This window comes from Centropristis striata, chromosome 10, assembly GCF_030273125.1.
Source record: "Centropristis striata isolate RG_2023a ecotype Rhode Island chromosome 10, C.striata_1.0, whole genome shotgun sequence".
In the NCBI taxonomy this organism is placed as follows: Eukaryota; Metazoa; Chordata; class Actinopteri; order Perciformes; family Serranidae; genus Centropristis; species Centropristis striata.
The window spans coordinates 5363378-5380546 of NC_081526.1; the positions used below are offsets into that span (position 1 = coordinate 5363378).

The 17169-nt window shown below is 36.5% G+C and overlaps 1 protein-coding gene across 1 annotated transcript; it reads right to left on the reverse strand.

Moving 5' to 3' along the window:
- On the reverse strand, positions 1-11322 carry LOC131978813 (tubulin alpha chain-like). The gene is made up of 4 exons (XM_059342587.1): positions 11184-11322; positions 2748-2970; positions 1672-1820; positions 1-1235 (listed from the first exon to the last, which is right to left on the reverse strand). The coding sequence occupies exons 1-4, from the start codon at positions 11184-11186 to the stop codon at positions 261-263; spliced, it is 1350 nt and encodes a 449-aa protein (XP_059198570.1). The 5' UTR covers positions 11187-11322; the 3' UTR covers positions 1-260.
- Between the last annotated feature and the right edge of the window lie 5847 nt (positions 11323-17169).

Genomic DNA, 17169 nt, shown 5'->3' on the forward strand with positions numbered 1-17169 from the left:
TACTTTGGGTAAAGATTTATTGAGCACCAAATTACTTGACATAACAGCTACAAATGAACACAGAAGCTGTCAAAAGAAATTTTGATGGCACAACAAAACAATCTTTACAGGTAGTGAAATTTAAAAAAAAAAGGTAAATAAAAATATTCAATTTGAAACAAACATGCAAAACTTGCAGTACTTTTTTAAATATTTTGTCTATTTAATAAATAGACTAGTTTTATCCCTGAAAACAACTGGCAAATGCCAACAGAGCACATCTAATATTCCTCTCCTTCCTCCTCGTCCTCGAAGGAATCGATGCCAACCTCTTCATAATCCTTCTCCAGGGCGGCCATGTCTTCTCTGGCCTCCGAGAACTCTCCCTCCTCCATGCCCTCCCCAACATACCAGTGGACGAAGGCTCTCTTGGCGTACATGAGGTCAAACTTGTGGTCGAGACGGGCCCAGGCCTCAGCGATGGCTGTGGTGTTGCTCAGCATGCACACGGCTCTCTGCACCTTGGCCAGGTCTCCTCCAGGAACCACTGTTGGAGGCTGGTAGTTGATGCCCACCTTGAAGCCTGTGGGGCACCAGTCCACAAACTGGATGGTGCGTTTGGTTTTAATTGCAGCGATGGCTGTGTTGACATCTTTGGGGACCACGTCACCACGATACAGCAGACAGCAGGCCATGTATTTACCATGACGAGGGTCACACTTCACCATCTGATTGGCTGGCTCAAAGCAAGCATTTGTGATCTCTGCAACCGACAGCTGCTCGTGGTAGGCTTTCTCTGCAGAGATGACTGGAGCGTAGGTGGCCAGAGGGAAGTGGATACGAGGATAGGGCACCAAGTTGGTCTGGAACTCTGTCAGGTCAACATTCAGGGCTCCGTCAAAGCGAAGTGAGGCTGTGATTGAAGACACAATCTGGCTGATCAGCCTGTTCAGGTTGGTGTACGATGGGCGTTCGATATCGAGGTTCCTGCGGCAGATGTCGTAGATGGCCTCGTTGTCCACCATGAAGGCACAGTCGGAGTGCTCCAGGGTGGTGTGGGTGGTCAGGATGGAGTTGTAGGGCTCCACTACGGCTGTGGAAACCTGAGGGGCTGGGTAGACCGCAAACTCAAGCTTAGACTTTTTGCCAAAGTCAACAGAGAGTCTCTCCATCAGCAGGGAGGTGAAACCTGAACCAGTGCCTCCACCGAAGGAGTGGAAGACCAGGAAGCCTTGGAGACCCGTGCACTGATCAGACTACAGAAACAGAGAAACAATTAGATTGGTGAAAACAGTAATATAAAGCATAGCATTGCTTTACACTTCTTTATACTGATGTGCTTGGTCATGAATGAAAAAAGAGATCAATACTTTGCAATTGTCAGACACTGGCCTAGAATCATGTATACAGTGTCTCAATCTGTGACCCTAATAGCAACAGTTATTAGCTTTTTCATGTACTTTATTCTTTTCCTTTACAGATCTAAATTCAGCATTATAGTGGTATATTCACCATATTAATATGAATTCTACTTCACATCTTTCCTTGACCTTGTAATGTTTCTCCATCAAGGGAAAGGAAAATACAAAGGATGTAATATTGTTGATTTATCGACAGCAGCCTACTTTGAACAGAAGATAAAGCTATTATGAATGTGAATTAAACCTAACAACTACTGTAAAAGTGCCTTACCAGTTTGCGGATTCTGTCCAGGACGGAGTCGATGATCTCTTTGCCGATGGTGTAGTGGCCACGGGCGTAGTTGTTGGCTGCATCTTCCTTTCCTGAGATCAGCTGCTCAGGGTGGAACAGCTGACGGTACGTTCCAGTGCGCACCTCATCTGGAGATTAAGAGACAAAAGCAACACTTGAGAAACATATTTTGTCAGTTATAGAAAGTGATATTAAAATAATAATTTCACAGGCTCAAGAAGATCCCTCATTCTTTGAGTTATCAAATCATGCAGATGAAAAATACATTTATGAATATATACAGTGGTGGAAAGTAATGAAGTACATTTACGCAAGTACTGTACTTAAGGACAATTTTGAGGTACTTGTACTGTAAAGTGTTTTCATTTTATGTAACTTTATACTTCTACTCCACGGCATGTCGAGGCAAGTATTAGACTTTTTACTCCACTTTTAGCTGACAGCTTTAGTTACTTTTTCAGGTCGAGATTTAAAAAAAAAAAAAAAAAAATTTTTGGAATTTGCCTACAATTTAATCCACATCATTGTAGTGATTTTGACATGATCCAATTGTAAAAATATGTACCCTATAGACAGGACGACTGGTCGACTGAAATGTGCATCATAGCCAATGACCATCTGGCTCTTCGCCATTTATATTCTTCTATACATTTTTGCCAAAACTAGCTACAACAGAAAAGACAGATTGGTTTTGTGCTTCACGCTGAGTGATTTGCTTGAGTTGCAGCAAGAAATTGTCAAATTACTTTCATTATAAGGCTCAAAGATGCAGCTCCTGAGGGATTTTTCTTTCCGTTTTTTGGCCAAAAATGGCTCTTTTCATGGAAAAATGGCTCTTTTCATGGTCTAGGTAGTAGACAAAACAAACAAAAATGACTCCGGTCATAACTGTTGTGTAGTGTTGTGTAATGGATGATTAGAATAACCTCTTCCAATTTTCACAAGAAATCTCTGTCTTGTAACAGTGATGCATTACAGAAAAGGAAGAAACTTGTGAAAGTGCTCATTCCTGATATCTAAAAACAAAACCAGCTCCACATCATCACTCTACTGACCAATGACGGTGGGTTCCAGGTCAACAAAGATGGCTCTGGGGACGTACTTCCCAGCTCCAGTCTCACTGAAGAAGGTGGTGAAGGAGTCGTCGTGGCCTCCCACCGGCCCTTTTGTGGGCATTTGGCCGTCCGGCTGGATATTGTGCTCCAGACAGTAGAGCTCCCAGCAGGTGTTTCCCATCTGGACGCCAGCCTGGCCCACGTGGACAGAGATACATTCTCTCTGGGAGAGAAGAAGAAGAGGAAACGTTAAAAAGGGGGTCAGAGAAAAGGAGAGAAAGGAAATACAGGGGAAGGACTTTACACTCCACAGGTAATTATTCATCTTCGTCAGCTCGCATTACCTGTGGTGTACCGCAAGGTTCTATTTTAGGTCCAATTTTATTCTCCATTTATATGCTCCCTCTTGGCCAGATCATTGAACGGCACAATGTTTCTTTCCATTGTTATGCAGATGACACACAGATATACCTTCCACCTGTGACCTACTGACCCAAGAATCCTAGCTGCTGTTTTAGACTTTTTAGTCTTAGCGATGTGAACTGCTGGGACGCACAAAATCTCCTGAAACTAAATAACTAAAAATCTGAAGTCCTATTTCTTAAACCTCCCATACACACCAGCTCCATCCTAACCTCACTTGGTCGCTAAGACAACAGTGTAACACCCACCGCCCGTAATCTAGGAGTCATTTTTGACTGAAATCTCAATTTAGAACAACATATCAATAAAGTAGTTCAGTCCTTTTTCCTTCAAATCAAAACCATATCCAGAACCAAAAAATAATTTCCCGCTCTGATTTGGAAAAAGTAATACATATAGGCTCCAGATTAGATTACTGCAACTCACTTTTTTGCTCGCTGAATCAGTGAATTATTTTAAGTCACTTCTCAAATGACATTTTTACAGACTTGCATTCACATGATGTTGGTCTTTTTAACTTGTGTTTATATACACACACACGTATATATATATATATATATAAATAAACACACACACACACACACACACACAATTAATTTCTTCATTGTTGGTTTCTTATTTTTGTATGAGTTTTATTCATGTTTATTCTATCAAAGCACTTTGTGAACGCTGTTTTTAAAAGGTGCTATATAAATAAACGTATTATTACATTGTGCAACATTTTGTCTTGAGGATAATTCGAATTAGAACTTGTATCATAATTTAGGATTTAAGAAACTCAGCCACTAGATGGAAGCAAAGAGACATAAAAGGGGGAAAGAAGGTTGAAAGAAGAAGCAAAAGAGAAATGCTGCAGCTGTCGGTGGGTCTCATGTGACTGATAGTGAGAAAGCTCCAGTTGAAATAGAGGCTGAGTTCAGAGAACTAAAGAACATACCATGAAGATGACCCAGATTTAAAAAAACAAGACAGCACTAATGAAATAACTAAAAGAATGACGCAATACTTTATCTACAAACAGTGTGTAGGTGTGTTTGCTCAACGTTTTGAAGGCTTTTTGGTTTATTTTACAAAAGAACTGAGATTGCAGCATTAAAAATGACTTTCTAGGCCTTCCAGTTAAGACACTAGAGGGTTTAGGAAACCCAGTAGCCATGGCATCTTTAGGAGTCGCAGGATTTCACTCCACTTTAAATGTATTCTTGTATTTGCATTAGCCTCTCCCTACAGTATTTGACCAAAGTGTGCAGCATGACTGGTTATACAAACAGATTGTTTGTGCAAGGAGCTGACTTGTAAACAAATGATGACAAAGATGAGAAGACTTAGAACAGGCTACAAATATTATGCTTGACTCTTTCATACTTACCTGAAGTTGACTTTATGTTGAAACACAACTTCAGAACAGTCAGATAATCTACTAAAGTCGTGCAAATATTATATATTTTATTATTTTTGTCATCATTTTTATTATTCTCTCATTTTGGCCATTTGTTTGTATTTTATTTGTAAAGCACTTTGAGCTACAACTCTCATATGAAAATCGCTCTTTAAATAAAACATTTTAAAATATATTTTTATTAAAAATATTTATACAGCTGTCACTTCCATATATCTGGTAGTGTGGAACAATTGCTGGCAGTTACTGTACAAATTAAATATATGGACTGCTTTTTGTCAAGGTTTAAATTTTTACATTATTTCTGAATCAACGTGATGAAGAGCCTTGATTTATTTGTTATTAAATTTGCTTGATTAGCCAAAAACGTGCCTGTCTGGTTAGTATATTACCCCAAAAAGGTGTATATTGACTTCTTTCATAAAGACCAGGGATGGGCAACTGGAGGCACGGGGGCCACATACGGCCCGCAGCCTCACTTGAAGCGGCCCTCAGTACAACTACATGCATTTGAGCATGAAATCTTAAAAGTGCAGTGTAAAAATGCACAAAATTACTTCTTGCAATTAATGTTGGTCTGCTGTTCTTGAATTGAAATCACAGTAAGTGGTTATTTTGTATTTGCTTCTAACCTTTTGTATTCCTATTTATACTGTTATACATGCATTTGAGCATGAAATATGTTAAGTTACTGCATTGTAAACATATTTAAAATTGCAGTTTCATCATATCTGGTTAAGTGCACGGTCCTATATGTGACCCTGTGGTTGTGTCCATGAAAAATTGTGGCCCCCTGCAGCATTTAAGTTGCCCATCCCTGATATAGATGACTTTATCCATATCACCCAGCCTTGGTTCAGAATGTTAAACATGTCTGTCACAAGTTACCAGAGTTGGAATTAATGTCTTAAAACTGAAAAGTCAGAGCAAGAAAAATCAAGCAAATCTTTGTATTCAAAAAGACGCACCATTAAACCATATATATTGTATACAACAGTGACAAGCTTTCCCATACTGTATACCCACACCTTGCTTCATGTCAGGCTGCTATTTTTAACCGTACCCCCCTAATTTCCCCCTTCTCAATGATCAGACAGACAGAGGAAGGTGCTGCTGGATGAACCAGGGGTTTTAGAGAACTACTCTAAACAATCCCACTAAATCCATTTTGATCTATAAAGGATTTTTAGATATATTCAATACTTCATCACTAGAATCTTTCCAAGCAAAGGTGACCCTCCCCGGTTTGTTTCCAGGTCAGCAGCTCGGTGCCTCAGCTACTATTTTAGGTTCTCATACTAACCTGACACCAGCAGCAAAGGCTCACTGTGTCAGTAAACACTGACAGCTCGGCCCAAAATAGTGGTCGCTGCCAGGTCGAGTTTTACATCTGACCTGCTGAAGGGTTTCTGCAATTTACATACACTTTCCTTAACATTTAACTCTATGGAGTCTTGGGCTATTTTGTCCATTTTTGAATCCTTTTCATGTCTTTTCGTGTCTTTGTTGGTCATTTTGTGTCTGTTGTTGTGTCTTTTTTAGTTATTTTGAGTCTTTTTGTCATTCTGTGTCTTCTGTGGGTTTTTTTTTAGTCATTCTGTCATCTCATTTTGTGTCTTTTTTGGTCATTGTGTCTTTTTTTTGTGCCTGTATACACCACTTAAAATGTTTAAATGCCATGTTGGTATATTTTATAAAATTTTGAACCAAAAAGAAAAAGAAAAACCAGTCTGACTGTATTTTATTTGTGTCTTGTGTGTTTAGCGTAACAATTTTGGTTATTTTGTGTATTTTTTAGTCATTTTGTGTCTTTGTAAGTCATTGTGTATTTTTTTAGTCCTTTAGTCCAACATAAAATGCTATTTTGAATCTTTTTCCACTTTCACAACACTATCATGCTCAATAACGAATTTTAAATGTTGCAAATGTGAACAAAGGTGTCAAATCTAACATATAAGAGGGTTCCATCCAGTTCTATCATTTTATACTAAATCTATTTGAGCTTGTCTCCAGTTTTACTTGGTATATCATCATCAAACTGAAACTGGCCTCATGGAGTTTACAGCCAGAACTTTAGAGGTAAATTTACAGTAGGGCTCCACGCTGCTTTGTTTTCTAGTCTGGATGGAGTCAACAAGTCTGGATTATTTGGAGCTTTTGGAGACTCCAGAGGGTTAAAGCTGAAAAATCTAAACATAAAAGCTACATATATTGTCTGTCAAAAGTGGATTGTTACTTAAATACTTGCATGTTATTTTCCATCACCACAATAAATAAGGAACCTTATATAACTCAAGACATTTGAAAGTTTGTTCCTCAAACTGTCAAACGTCTCCTGTCCCTAGAACCTGTCAGGGTGTGTCTGGATGACGTAAATAAGGGCATGTCTGAGCCCACAGGGACCTGAGAATCCTGTTTTGTAGGTGACTAAAACTAATAAGTATAATGAATAGTCTACATAGAATAGCAGAGTGTGTGAGAGAGAGAGAGACTGGGAAAGTGAACAAGAACAATCAATTTGTTAAAAGCTTTTTCAGGTCAGCAGAAATGGGAACAGAGATCCCGAAATACTGCTTCGTCACAGCAGAGCCAGCCTTGATGACACTAAAATAGACATAATGTAGCAAAAATACAAGGTGAGGATGGATTAGGGTTGTCAAAAGTATCGACACTCAAAAAAGTATCGATACTTAAACGGTGTATCCGGATACAATACTCATTTTCAAAAGTATTGAGTATCTGAAGCTTGTATAGTTGCAGTTTCTTTTTGCACAACTGTTTATTATAAATATTTAACCTGTGGTTCTGTTCATTTTTACATGTTGCATTTTTCTTGTAAATAAAAATATTTCTGTTAAATTTTGGTGTCTTTGTTTTTATCCTTGTGGCATTGAAAATGGTATCGAGTATTGAATATTTTCCTGAGTATCGGTATCGAGTTGAACATTTTAGTATCGTGACAACCCTAATGGATACTTATTCATTAAATCTGATCAAAACCATGGAGCCAGGAGTCATGTATTCAGTTTATTATCATACGTATGAAACCATCGAACAGTCGTACCGATCCTGACTTTATTAGTTTATTATTCATTTCCTTTTTCATTGGGCTGATTGTTCGGTTTGACCTATTAGTATTAGGGGTGCACCGATTTCCTTAATTTTACAGGATCGGCCGATTCTTTTACCTTAAACCGATCTTATCTACCTCCGCAAAGGTCTGAAAGTGCGTCTGCATGTCCGCGTACTTCTGCATGACTGTGTTGTATGTATGTTGTACTATAACGAATCCAAAAACTCAGGACACTTTATTTATGGTTACAGTTTTTTGTTAGTTTGTCCTGTAAATTGTTGCTATTTATTTTAAGTTCAATATTTTATTAACTACCTCAGACATTGTGATTTCCTTTATTTGTTAAAGAAAAATACTGCTGTGTTATTGTTCTTCAATAAAATAAGATTCAAACGTTGAAGGTGTATGCTGTGAGATCGGTGCACTCCTAATTAGGAAAGATCAGGTTGTATTGTTATCTATAGCCCAGATCGATATGATATTTGATATGGATATTTATGGGACTGTGAGGATGATTTTTAATGATTTTGGAGACCATTAGCGTAGCATCCTAACAGCCAGAAATCCGCTGCCTAATAGATCAGAGTGTAAAGTTTGGATCCAACTAAAGAATTGTGGATATCCAAGATTGTTGTGATAATTATTTGACATATTCCGATATATTTAGGCTGAATAATGGTATATCTTCCAATATTTAGTTTCATTGAAACCATTTGTTTAAGTCAATATAAATACTGTATAACAGGAGTACCTTTTTAAAAAAAATCAAAGCTCCATAAAGTGCACATTTAAGTAAGAAAATATCTTAAAATACCATATGAAATAAATATATTTATTTATATGAGAAAAGAAGAACGAACATTACAAAAGAACTAAATATAAGCGATATGGTCTAATTCCATATCACATTTAAAAATATATCAATATATTTTTTATAACAATATATCGCCCAGCCCTATGTTAAAGGATGAACCCGATTGACTCTGATGAATAATAGATAAGTCCTATAAGTCTGTGCTGCGGGTATTCCCCAGTCGTAATCAATCAGACAGACAGATCTGATAAGTCGTTACTGGCTGACTATTATATATGAGTCATCCCTTGTGGATGTATTTTCTCTCCTTTTTGAAAGCCTTCAGGTGCTTTTACATTAGCATTTCACTTCATAAATTTAACACCATGCATCTAGTATGGTGCATAAATGTATGTTACACATGTAATGTTATGGTAATGTGCATAAATAAACTTGTTGAATTGGAAAAAGTCGGCAAAATAGCTAAAAAGCAACATGCTAAAAATGAAAAAGTTAGCCAAAAAGCCAGCCAACAGAAGCTATTTTACAATCCATTACACAATAACAGATTTGTTGGGCAGTCATCCTGCCAAGGTAAGCCTCTTTTGAATTTAGTGCCGTGATGACGTGTTATGATGAGTCATCCTGAAGTGAACTATTGTACTACAAGCATAGCATGGATTATGCCAATTACAAAGCCTGCCAATTATTTAAAAACATAGTTAGCTGGGCGGACGTGGGAATTCACTTAATGACCGTTGGTGTATTAAAACTTCTCTATTATGCAAACTGTGGCTCACTAATCAGTTTAAATAACATGCAACTACAGAGCCAGAGCTCCATACTATAGCATGCATTTAGTGGAGCTCTTTAATGTTGTTCTAAGACATGAATTATATTAAAAATAAACATTAACCCTTTATAGGGCACTCCTGGAAATTGAAAATATCAACCCTGAAGTGTTATTGGAGGATATTGCAAGACTTTTTGCAAAATTTTTCATTTTTATATTGCAAATCGAGGTCAATTGAGTCATTATTATTATTATATTTATTATAGTCTCTTTCCCACAGCAACCTTAAATAGACAACACATAATTTGCATCCATCACCACTTTGTTTTACCTTTAAACTATTTATTATCTTTTTAGACTACTTATTACATATGCATAATGTCTGAATGTCTTTTTTAAAGCACCTTATATATGAGAAGCACACATAATTTTTTTTCCCCTCTTATTTTCCTCCTCTCTCCTGTAATTATCATTATTAGTATTATTGTTGCTCATATATGCTCCGTTTTTTTAAATTTATATATATGTGTTTATGTATATTATATATATATATATATATATATATATATATATATATATATATATATATATATATATATATAATATTGATATATGTTAGAAATAGTGATAATGCTAATATATGTATATATGTTTTATTGTGTGTGTATATATATATATATATATATATATATATATATATAATTTTTCTCTCTTTTTTTATTCTATTTACATTAGTAATAGTATCGCTTTCTCTGCCTAATAATATGTCACTGTATTGTATTATTGCACAATAAAAATTTTTTTTAAAAGCACACGTAAATTTAGTTGTATATTGTATATATGTATAAATAAATAAATAAAAATGTATATGTATAAAGGAAAGCTTGAATCTTGTATGATTTACTGATTGGCTCAAATGACCAAATATGGTTCTTTTCCTGATAGAGGGTTAACTGTAAAGGAACTACATTTTATGGATCAGGGCTATTTGATAAGGGCGGGTCTACAGTAGTAGAGCAGTCAGTACACACTGATACCGATCAGGTTTTTTTATATTTATCAGCACTCAGTACTGGCAATGCCAACAAACTGTGTTTATCCTTCATTGTGCAAACAGAAGACAAAGGTTGAATGTGTGTGTGCTGCTTGACACAGACATACGACTCACTAACATCTCAAAAAATGAATCAACTTGACCAGTAACATTCCATCTGCAGGCTGCAGGCTTATCTCGGTTTCATCTGGCACAGATCACACAGTTGTCCCATTTTACTGAGAGTCTTTGCTCTCTACTGCATGGGGAAAAAAACTACCAAACTTCTGTTAGATATAAAAAGAAGCCCAACCCATTCTAACAACTTCACCATGGCTGTTTGAAATTGGAGGGAAAGGCTTTGTAGCAGCCCTGCAGAGACACTAAACTTAATGTGAGCTGACTTGTTGATATACGTCCTAAGAGACACACCTAAATTCCTTACTGAGGCATGTGAATGCGCACTGCATCACTAACTTTTTACCACCTAGTAGCCTAGAATAAGGCAACTTAAATATTATGAAATGCTGTTTTAGAGAATATCTGTCACCTGATCTGAAAAATACTGGGCAAAAACTAAATCACAGTGTATATAATGTATGTTTAATGTGTTTTCCTCTCCTGGAAAAGTGGAAAAGTCCAGTGATCATCAGCACCTGCTGATCCAGGCCAGCAGCCAGCTCAGCTTTACTGCCACTCATGTCTATTTCTGCTGCAGGAGGGCAGCAGAGGGTGCAGCTCAGATTGCCACATTGCACCTTTAATCTGACCCATTTTCAAGCACGTTTAAATGCTTAAGATCCACTAACACACATGGTTAAAATTAAACTGCAGTACAAATGTTTACTCCGGGTTAGAAGCTGAACTAACGCAACTTTTAGAGTGGACATTTCTCTCCAGACAAGACTGTAAATATACTCACCATTGTTGGTTTTTTTTAGTAGAGCGTCCTGTAAAAGAAGGGAACTTGCTGCTGGGTTGGTTTGATCTGTAGCTTCTCACAGCTGCCGTCAATGTGGACCGAGTGAGTGAGTAATGTCAGGTGGGTGAGGAGCTGCTGCGATATATCCAACTGCAAACCACTCCCACCTGTCTGCCGCTTTGGCGTAAATGCGCACTGGGAGCGCGCAGGACGCTTCATGCAACTGCAAGATGCACAGTCATTCAAAAGACTTTTTTTTTTTTTAATTTAATGAACTTTATTAAAAAAAGGTTGCGCATAGTCTACATCAGAGGTCTCAAACTCAAATTACCTGGGGGCCGTTGGAGGCAGTATCAAAATGATAGAAAAAAGACACAAACCGACCAAAAAAACACACAAAATTAACAAAAAAACACACAAAATTACAAAAAACACACACAAAATGACTGAAAAAACACTAAGTTACTTTAAAAAAGACACAAAATGACCAAAAAATACACAGAATTACCAAAAATGACACAAAATTATTTTTTTTAAAAGACACAAAATGACAGAAAAAAACTAAATTACTTAAAGAAGAAACAAAATGCCCCCAAAAGACACAGAGTTACCAAAAAAGACACAAAATAATTTAAACAAAGACACAAAATTACTAAAAAAGACACAAAATTATTTAAAAAGACACAAAATTACTAAAAAAAGACACAAAATTACTACTAAAAAGACACAAAATTACAAAAAAAGACACAAAATTACTTAAAAAAGACACAAAATTATAAAAAAAGACACACAATTACTAAAAAAGACACAAAATTATTAAAAGAGACAAAATTATTTAAAAAAGACAAACTTACCAAAAAAAGTAATTAAAGGGACCTTCCACACACAACACCGTAAAGTGCCATTCACATTAAACTTTCATATCAAAGTGGGGGCCACAAAATATCGTCACTAGGGCCGCAATTGGCCCGTGGGCCACGAGTTTGAGACCCACGAGTTTGAGACCCACAATCTACATAGAATAGGAGAGTGAATGAGAGAGAGAGAGAGAGAGAGAGAGAGAGAGAGAGAGAGAGAGCAATCAATTTGTTAAAAGCTTTTTCAGGTCAGCAGAAATGGGAACAGAGATCCTTAAATACTGCACCGTCACAGCAGAGCCGGCCTTGATGACACAAAAATAGACATAATGTAGCAAAAAGACAAGGTGAGGATGGAAAGTTATTCATTAAATCTCACCCTGATCTAAACCATGGAGCCAGGAGTCATGTATTCAGTTTATTATCATACACATGAAACCATCGAACATTCATACCGATCCTGACCTTATTAGTTTATTCTTCATTCCCTTTTTCATTGGGCTGATTGTTCTGTTCCACACATTAGAGAGGTTAGTTTAGTCAGAGTTTAAGTGAATAAAAGTGAGTTTTAATTGAGTCTTTAAAGCAGAGAACCCTTTGTTTTGTGCAGCTCTTGAACATGACCTGAAATAGAGGCATTTTATTTTAATCTTCCACTGTCTCTTTCAAACCTTTTACTTTTCACTTCCAATAGTATACATTTAGTTAACTACTAGGCTACTGGGTCAAACTGCATCCTTCTAACACACAACAGTCAATTTAGAAACGACTACTTACTAGGTAAAGTTAGTAATTTTGGGGGGAAAATCTCCATCTTCTCCATGCAGCCCTCAATTACATGCTGCCCGTAGGAAAAATGAGTTGCTCATGTGTTGCTCAATCTCTTCTCTGAGATCAGTTTGAGCTTCTCATAATCATATCGTTCTGATATGATTATGATATTATTATGAAACATCATTTGTTTCTGAATTACTTCTCCTAAGGCAGTAGTTCTCAACCTTTTTGAGCCGCGACCCCCAATTTAACATGCATGTTGTCAGCCCCATCTTGTTTTAAGAGTTAATTTCTTATTTTAAGTGTTCAACATGCTTATTTCTAGATTTAATAATCTTAATTTAAGAAATCTTGCCAAGTAAATTATCTGTCCATGCAGCAAGATCATTTCCCTCAGATTTAGTGTTTTTATCTTTAACACTTTTTTTTTTCACTGAACAGAATCTCACACGCACAGTTCAGATCATACAAACTCAGTTGATACGACAAATTTTGGACAAATAATGAAGCAGACAACAACTAAAACATCTCCCTGTCTGAAATTATGTAATTTAATATAAATTTGGTGCATTTATATTTTTTCAAAAATGATTTGGCGACCCCCAGAAATCATTTTGCAACCCCAATTGGGGTCGGGACCCCAAGGTTGAGAATGGCTGTCCTAAGGGACCCTTAGGAGTATTATGTCTTGATTATTTTGAAGGAGATTTGAATTGAGACATAATTGACATTAGGGGCATATACAACTATGAGATCTCCTCAGTTTATCCCACTTCTCAAGTATTGCTCAAATGGTTTTCTCAACTCAACCTCCTTTGTCTTAATGATGTCTTTGTCTCTTTTTAGCTGATCTCTTGCTCCTAAGGGTCCTTTAGGAGAAGTAATTCAGAAACAAATTATCACAGAATGATATGAATGAACTCATTTTTCCTATAGGTGGCTCCTATATTGGCACCTTGTCATCAAAACTTTGTGCACATGAGATAGTGAATATACAGGGACCAACATGTTTGTCCCTTAGTTTGAATGATGTGACATTGCCATTTCTTCTTTTTTTTTTTTTTTACACTTAAACACTGTAGACATGATAGTCTCTCACAAGAGAAATATATGATAAAGAAGTTAGACAGTTTCCTAACCCTCTGGAGTCCATCTATTTTGCATGTTTTATTTACAGTAATAACTTTATTTTATATATGATATGTAGACAAGCTGAGAAAGCCAGTTGAAAGTACATCATAGGAGCTTTCACAGTGTGACATTTATGTTTCTAGATCATTCTTAAAATGTGAATTTACCTTTCTACAATGATTTACTATTTTTTAATTTACATGCAAAAATAATGTTTTATAGTTTTATTATTTTTTTATGCTGTTTTTGTGTGTATAAATAGTAAAACAAATTGGTACATTTCCATAGAAACTAGTGTCTTTTGTTTGTATTTTGGGTTCCTGGCAGCTTTATACTTTTAATTAAAGAAAGAAGAAGAAAAATCAGACTGAAGTTTGTGTGGAGAAAAAGAATCTATCGTAATGTAATCTATGAACTATTAAAGATTTTAAAATGCAACAAATATTTGTTGAACTGTGGAGCCTTTTGTAAAAAAGAAATGTAATTTAATTTAATTTAAAAAAAGTCATGACAACTTAATGCCACAGACCCCTGAGGGTCCCCGGACCCCACTTTGAGAACCATCTATATGGTGGGGGAAGTGTATGGCAGGAGAAAGGAAATTCTTTAGGTTGTGTGTGGTTGTTGGTAACCCTATAATTAACCCTCTATCATAGCCTCTAGTCCTGGATCGAGGCAGTTTAGAGGCAGTTTGGTAACATACAGTGCAAGAGGTGTAGTTAAGAAGAAAAAAAGCCATTTAAGACTATAGTTTTATAGTACAGTACAGGCCAAAAGTTTGGACACACACCTTCTCATTCAATGCGTTTTCTTTATTTTCATGACTATTTACATTGTAGATTCTCACTGAAGGCATCAAAACTATGAATGAACACATATGGAATTATGTACTTAACAAAAAAGTGTGAAATAACTGAAAACATGTCTTGTATTTTAGATTCCTCAAAGTAACCACCCTTTGCTTACTAGAATATAAGACATGTTTTCAGTTATTTCACACTTTTTTGTTAAGTACATCATTCCACATGTGTTCATTAATAGTTTTGATGAATCTACAATGTAAATAGTCATGAAAATAAAGGAAACACATTGAATGAGAAGGTGTGTCCAAACTTTTGGCCTGTACTGTATATATTCATTAAAATAATAGTTTGCAGTGTCTGGCTCACAGATTATTTAATCTAAACCCTGCAGTATGTATCAGTTTTCCTTATATGATGATAAATGCTTCTCACAATAATAACATTTGTTCAGGCAAAAAACGAATCTTCTTTTTTCTTTTTGCATTAATAATTAATGTCAGTTCTGCATCAATCTATCTGCCAGTTTATTACTTAATCACATTTTTTACTGAAATGTTAAACCTCACTTTTGCTGCCCAGTAAATTCAACCCACATGTTCAATGAATTCACGCGGCTCTTGTTGCCACGTGTATATATGTGTATGTAAGTGTAACGCCTACAGTCTTGTGGGTGGGACAAAAATCCTGCAAACCTCCTCAGAATGCTGTTTCACTGGATATATGATGTCACTGCAGCCTGTTGGCCGCTAGAGGTCGCTGTTGCTTCACCGTGACTCAGTGAATGAGTCAAACAGTCAAATCAGTCAGTCTGAGTACAAGTCATTCAGGTCACAAGTCAAGTCCTGAAAAGCTTTATTTCTATTTATGTCACCCTTCAAGTACCCTGTTTTCTGTGTAAACTGATATTGTAAGATCTGTATTCTTTTTAACTTCTCAAGTGTCTCAAGTATTTTATTCTATTGTATTTTATTGTATTTATTGTTCTATCTATCTATCTATCTATCTATCTATCTATCTATCTATCTATCTATCTATCTATCTATCTATCTATCTATCTATCTATCTATCTATCTATCTATCTATCTATCTATCTATCTATCTATCTATCCATCCATCCATCCATCCATCCATCCATCCCTCCATCCTTCCTTCCTTCCTTCCTTCCTTCCATCCATCCATCCATCCTTCCTTCCTTCCTTCCTTCTCCCTTCCTTCCTTCCTTCCTTCCTTCCGTCCATCCATCCATCCATCCATCCTTCCTTCCTTCCTTCCATCCATCCATCCATCCATCCATCCTTCCATCCATCCTTCCTTCCTTCCATCCATCCATCCTTCCTTCCTTCCTTCCTTCCATCCATCCATCCTTCCTTCCTTCCTTCCTTCCTTCCATCCATCCATCCATCCATCCATCCTTCCTTCCTTCCTTCCATCCATCCATCCATCCATCTATCTATCTATCTATCTATCTATCTGTAATGTTGTATAACAAATGTGGCTCACGCAATAAAACATTTTTTCAATTTATTTATTTATATTTATCCATGTTAACTCAAAATATGTGCAAATTATCTCTTTATTTCATTGTTTTTTTCCTACTATGGGTTTCTTTCTTGCCGGCACTGGCATTATTATCACCTGTCAGTGAAAAGATTTAATTTGGGGGCGTTGTTTGACACGTATACTCTCAAACAATAGAAGTGGGACATAGCTGTGGTTTAGGAAACACCTTTGAGAGCAAAAGAAGACAACAGAAAGGTGTGTTCGTTTTCCCAGTGACATTTAACTATACAGCAGCTCACAGAACATGAACCCAACTTAAAGGTTTGGTGGAAAAGCATTGGAAGCTGCTGTATTTTGTGTTATCAAAAATGTAGTAAGCACAAATTTGGATCGTATTTTAATTTCCATTTACCCCACAGTGCTATGTGAGCTTTGTGTTAGAATAATTGGATACTGACATCAATCATCGTACTTGTTACAGATACAGAGTCTCACAGCCTCAGGAGACAAACAGGCTGACTACTCATGAATAGTGGTGCAGCTGACACCTTGCTATCACTCTTACACCAAAATATTTCCCCAGTCCCAGACTAAAAACTGAAAGTCTTCAGTAATTTTTTTTTTATTGGTAACTTTTCATGTCAGAAAAACAGAAACCCTTTTTCAGCTTTGTGAGGGGCATTTTGTGGCGTCTTCTCCTCATTTTGTTGTTGTTTTTTTTTCAACACAAACCACTGAGTCACACATTAGAGCAGCTGGAGCCAAAAGCTGCTTCTCCAAATTTAGTCAGTTTTTACTAAGAGCATGATGGAAAAATGCTAAAATAATGTAGTTGTAGTCTTGTAAATAGTTTCCCTGCAAGATAAAATCTCAGTGTGAGACTAGGCTGGGACTAAAAACTCTAAACACTTGTCTTTAGAG

What these genes read in the sequence shown, in the direction of transcription:
- LOC131978813 (XM_059342587.1), bottom strand. An exon ending in CCTGGAACCCACCGTCATTG is followed by an intron (nt 1,821 to 2,747) that starts GTCAGTAGAGTG and finishes CTTAATCTCCAG; the next exon opens with ATGAGGTGCGCACTGGAACG. An exon ending in TGGACAGAATCCGCAAACTG is followed by an intron (nt 1,236 to 1,671) that starts GTAAGGCACTTT and finishes CTGTTTCTGTAG; the next exon opens with TCTGATCAGTGCACGGGTCT.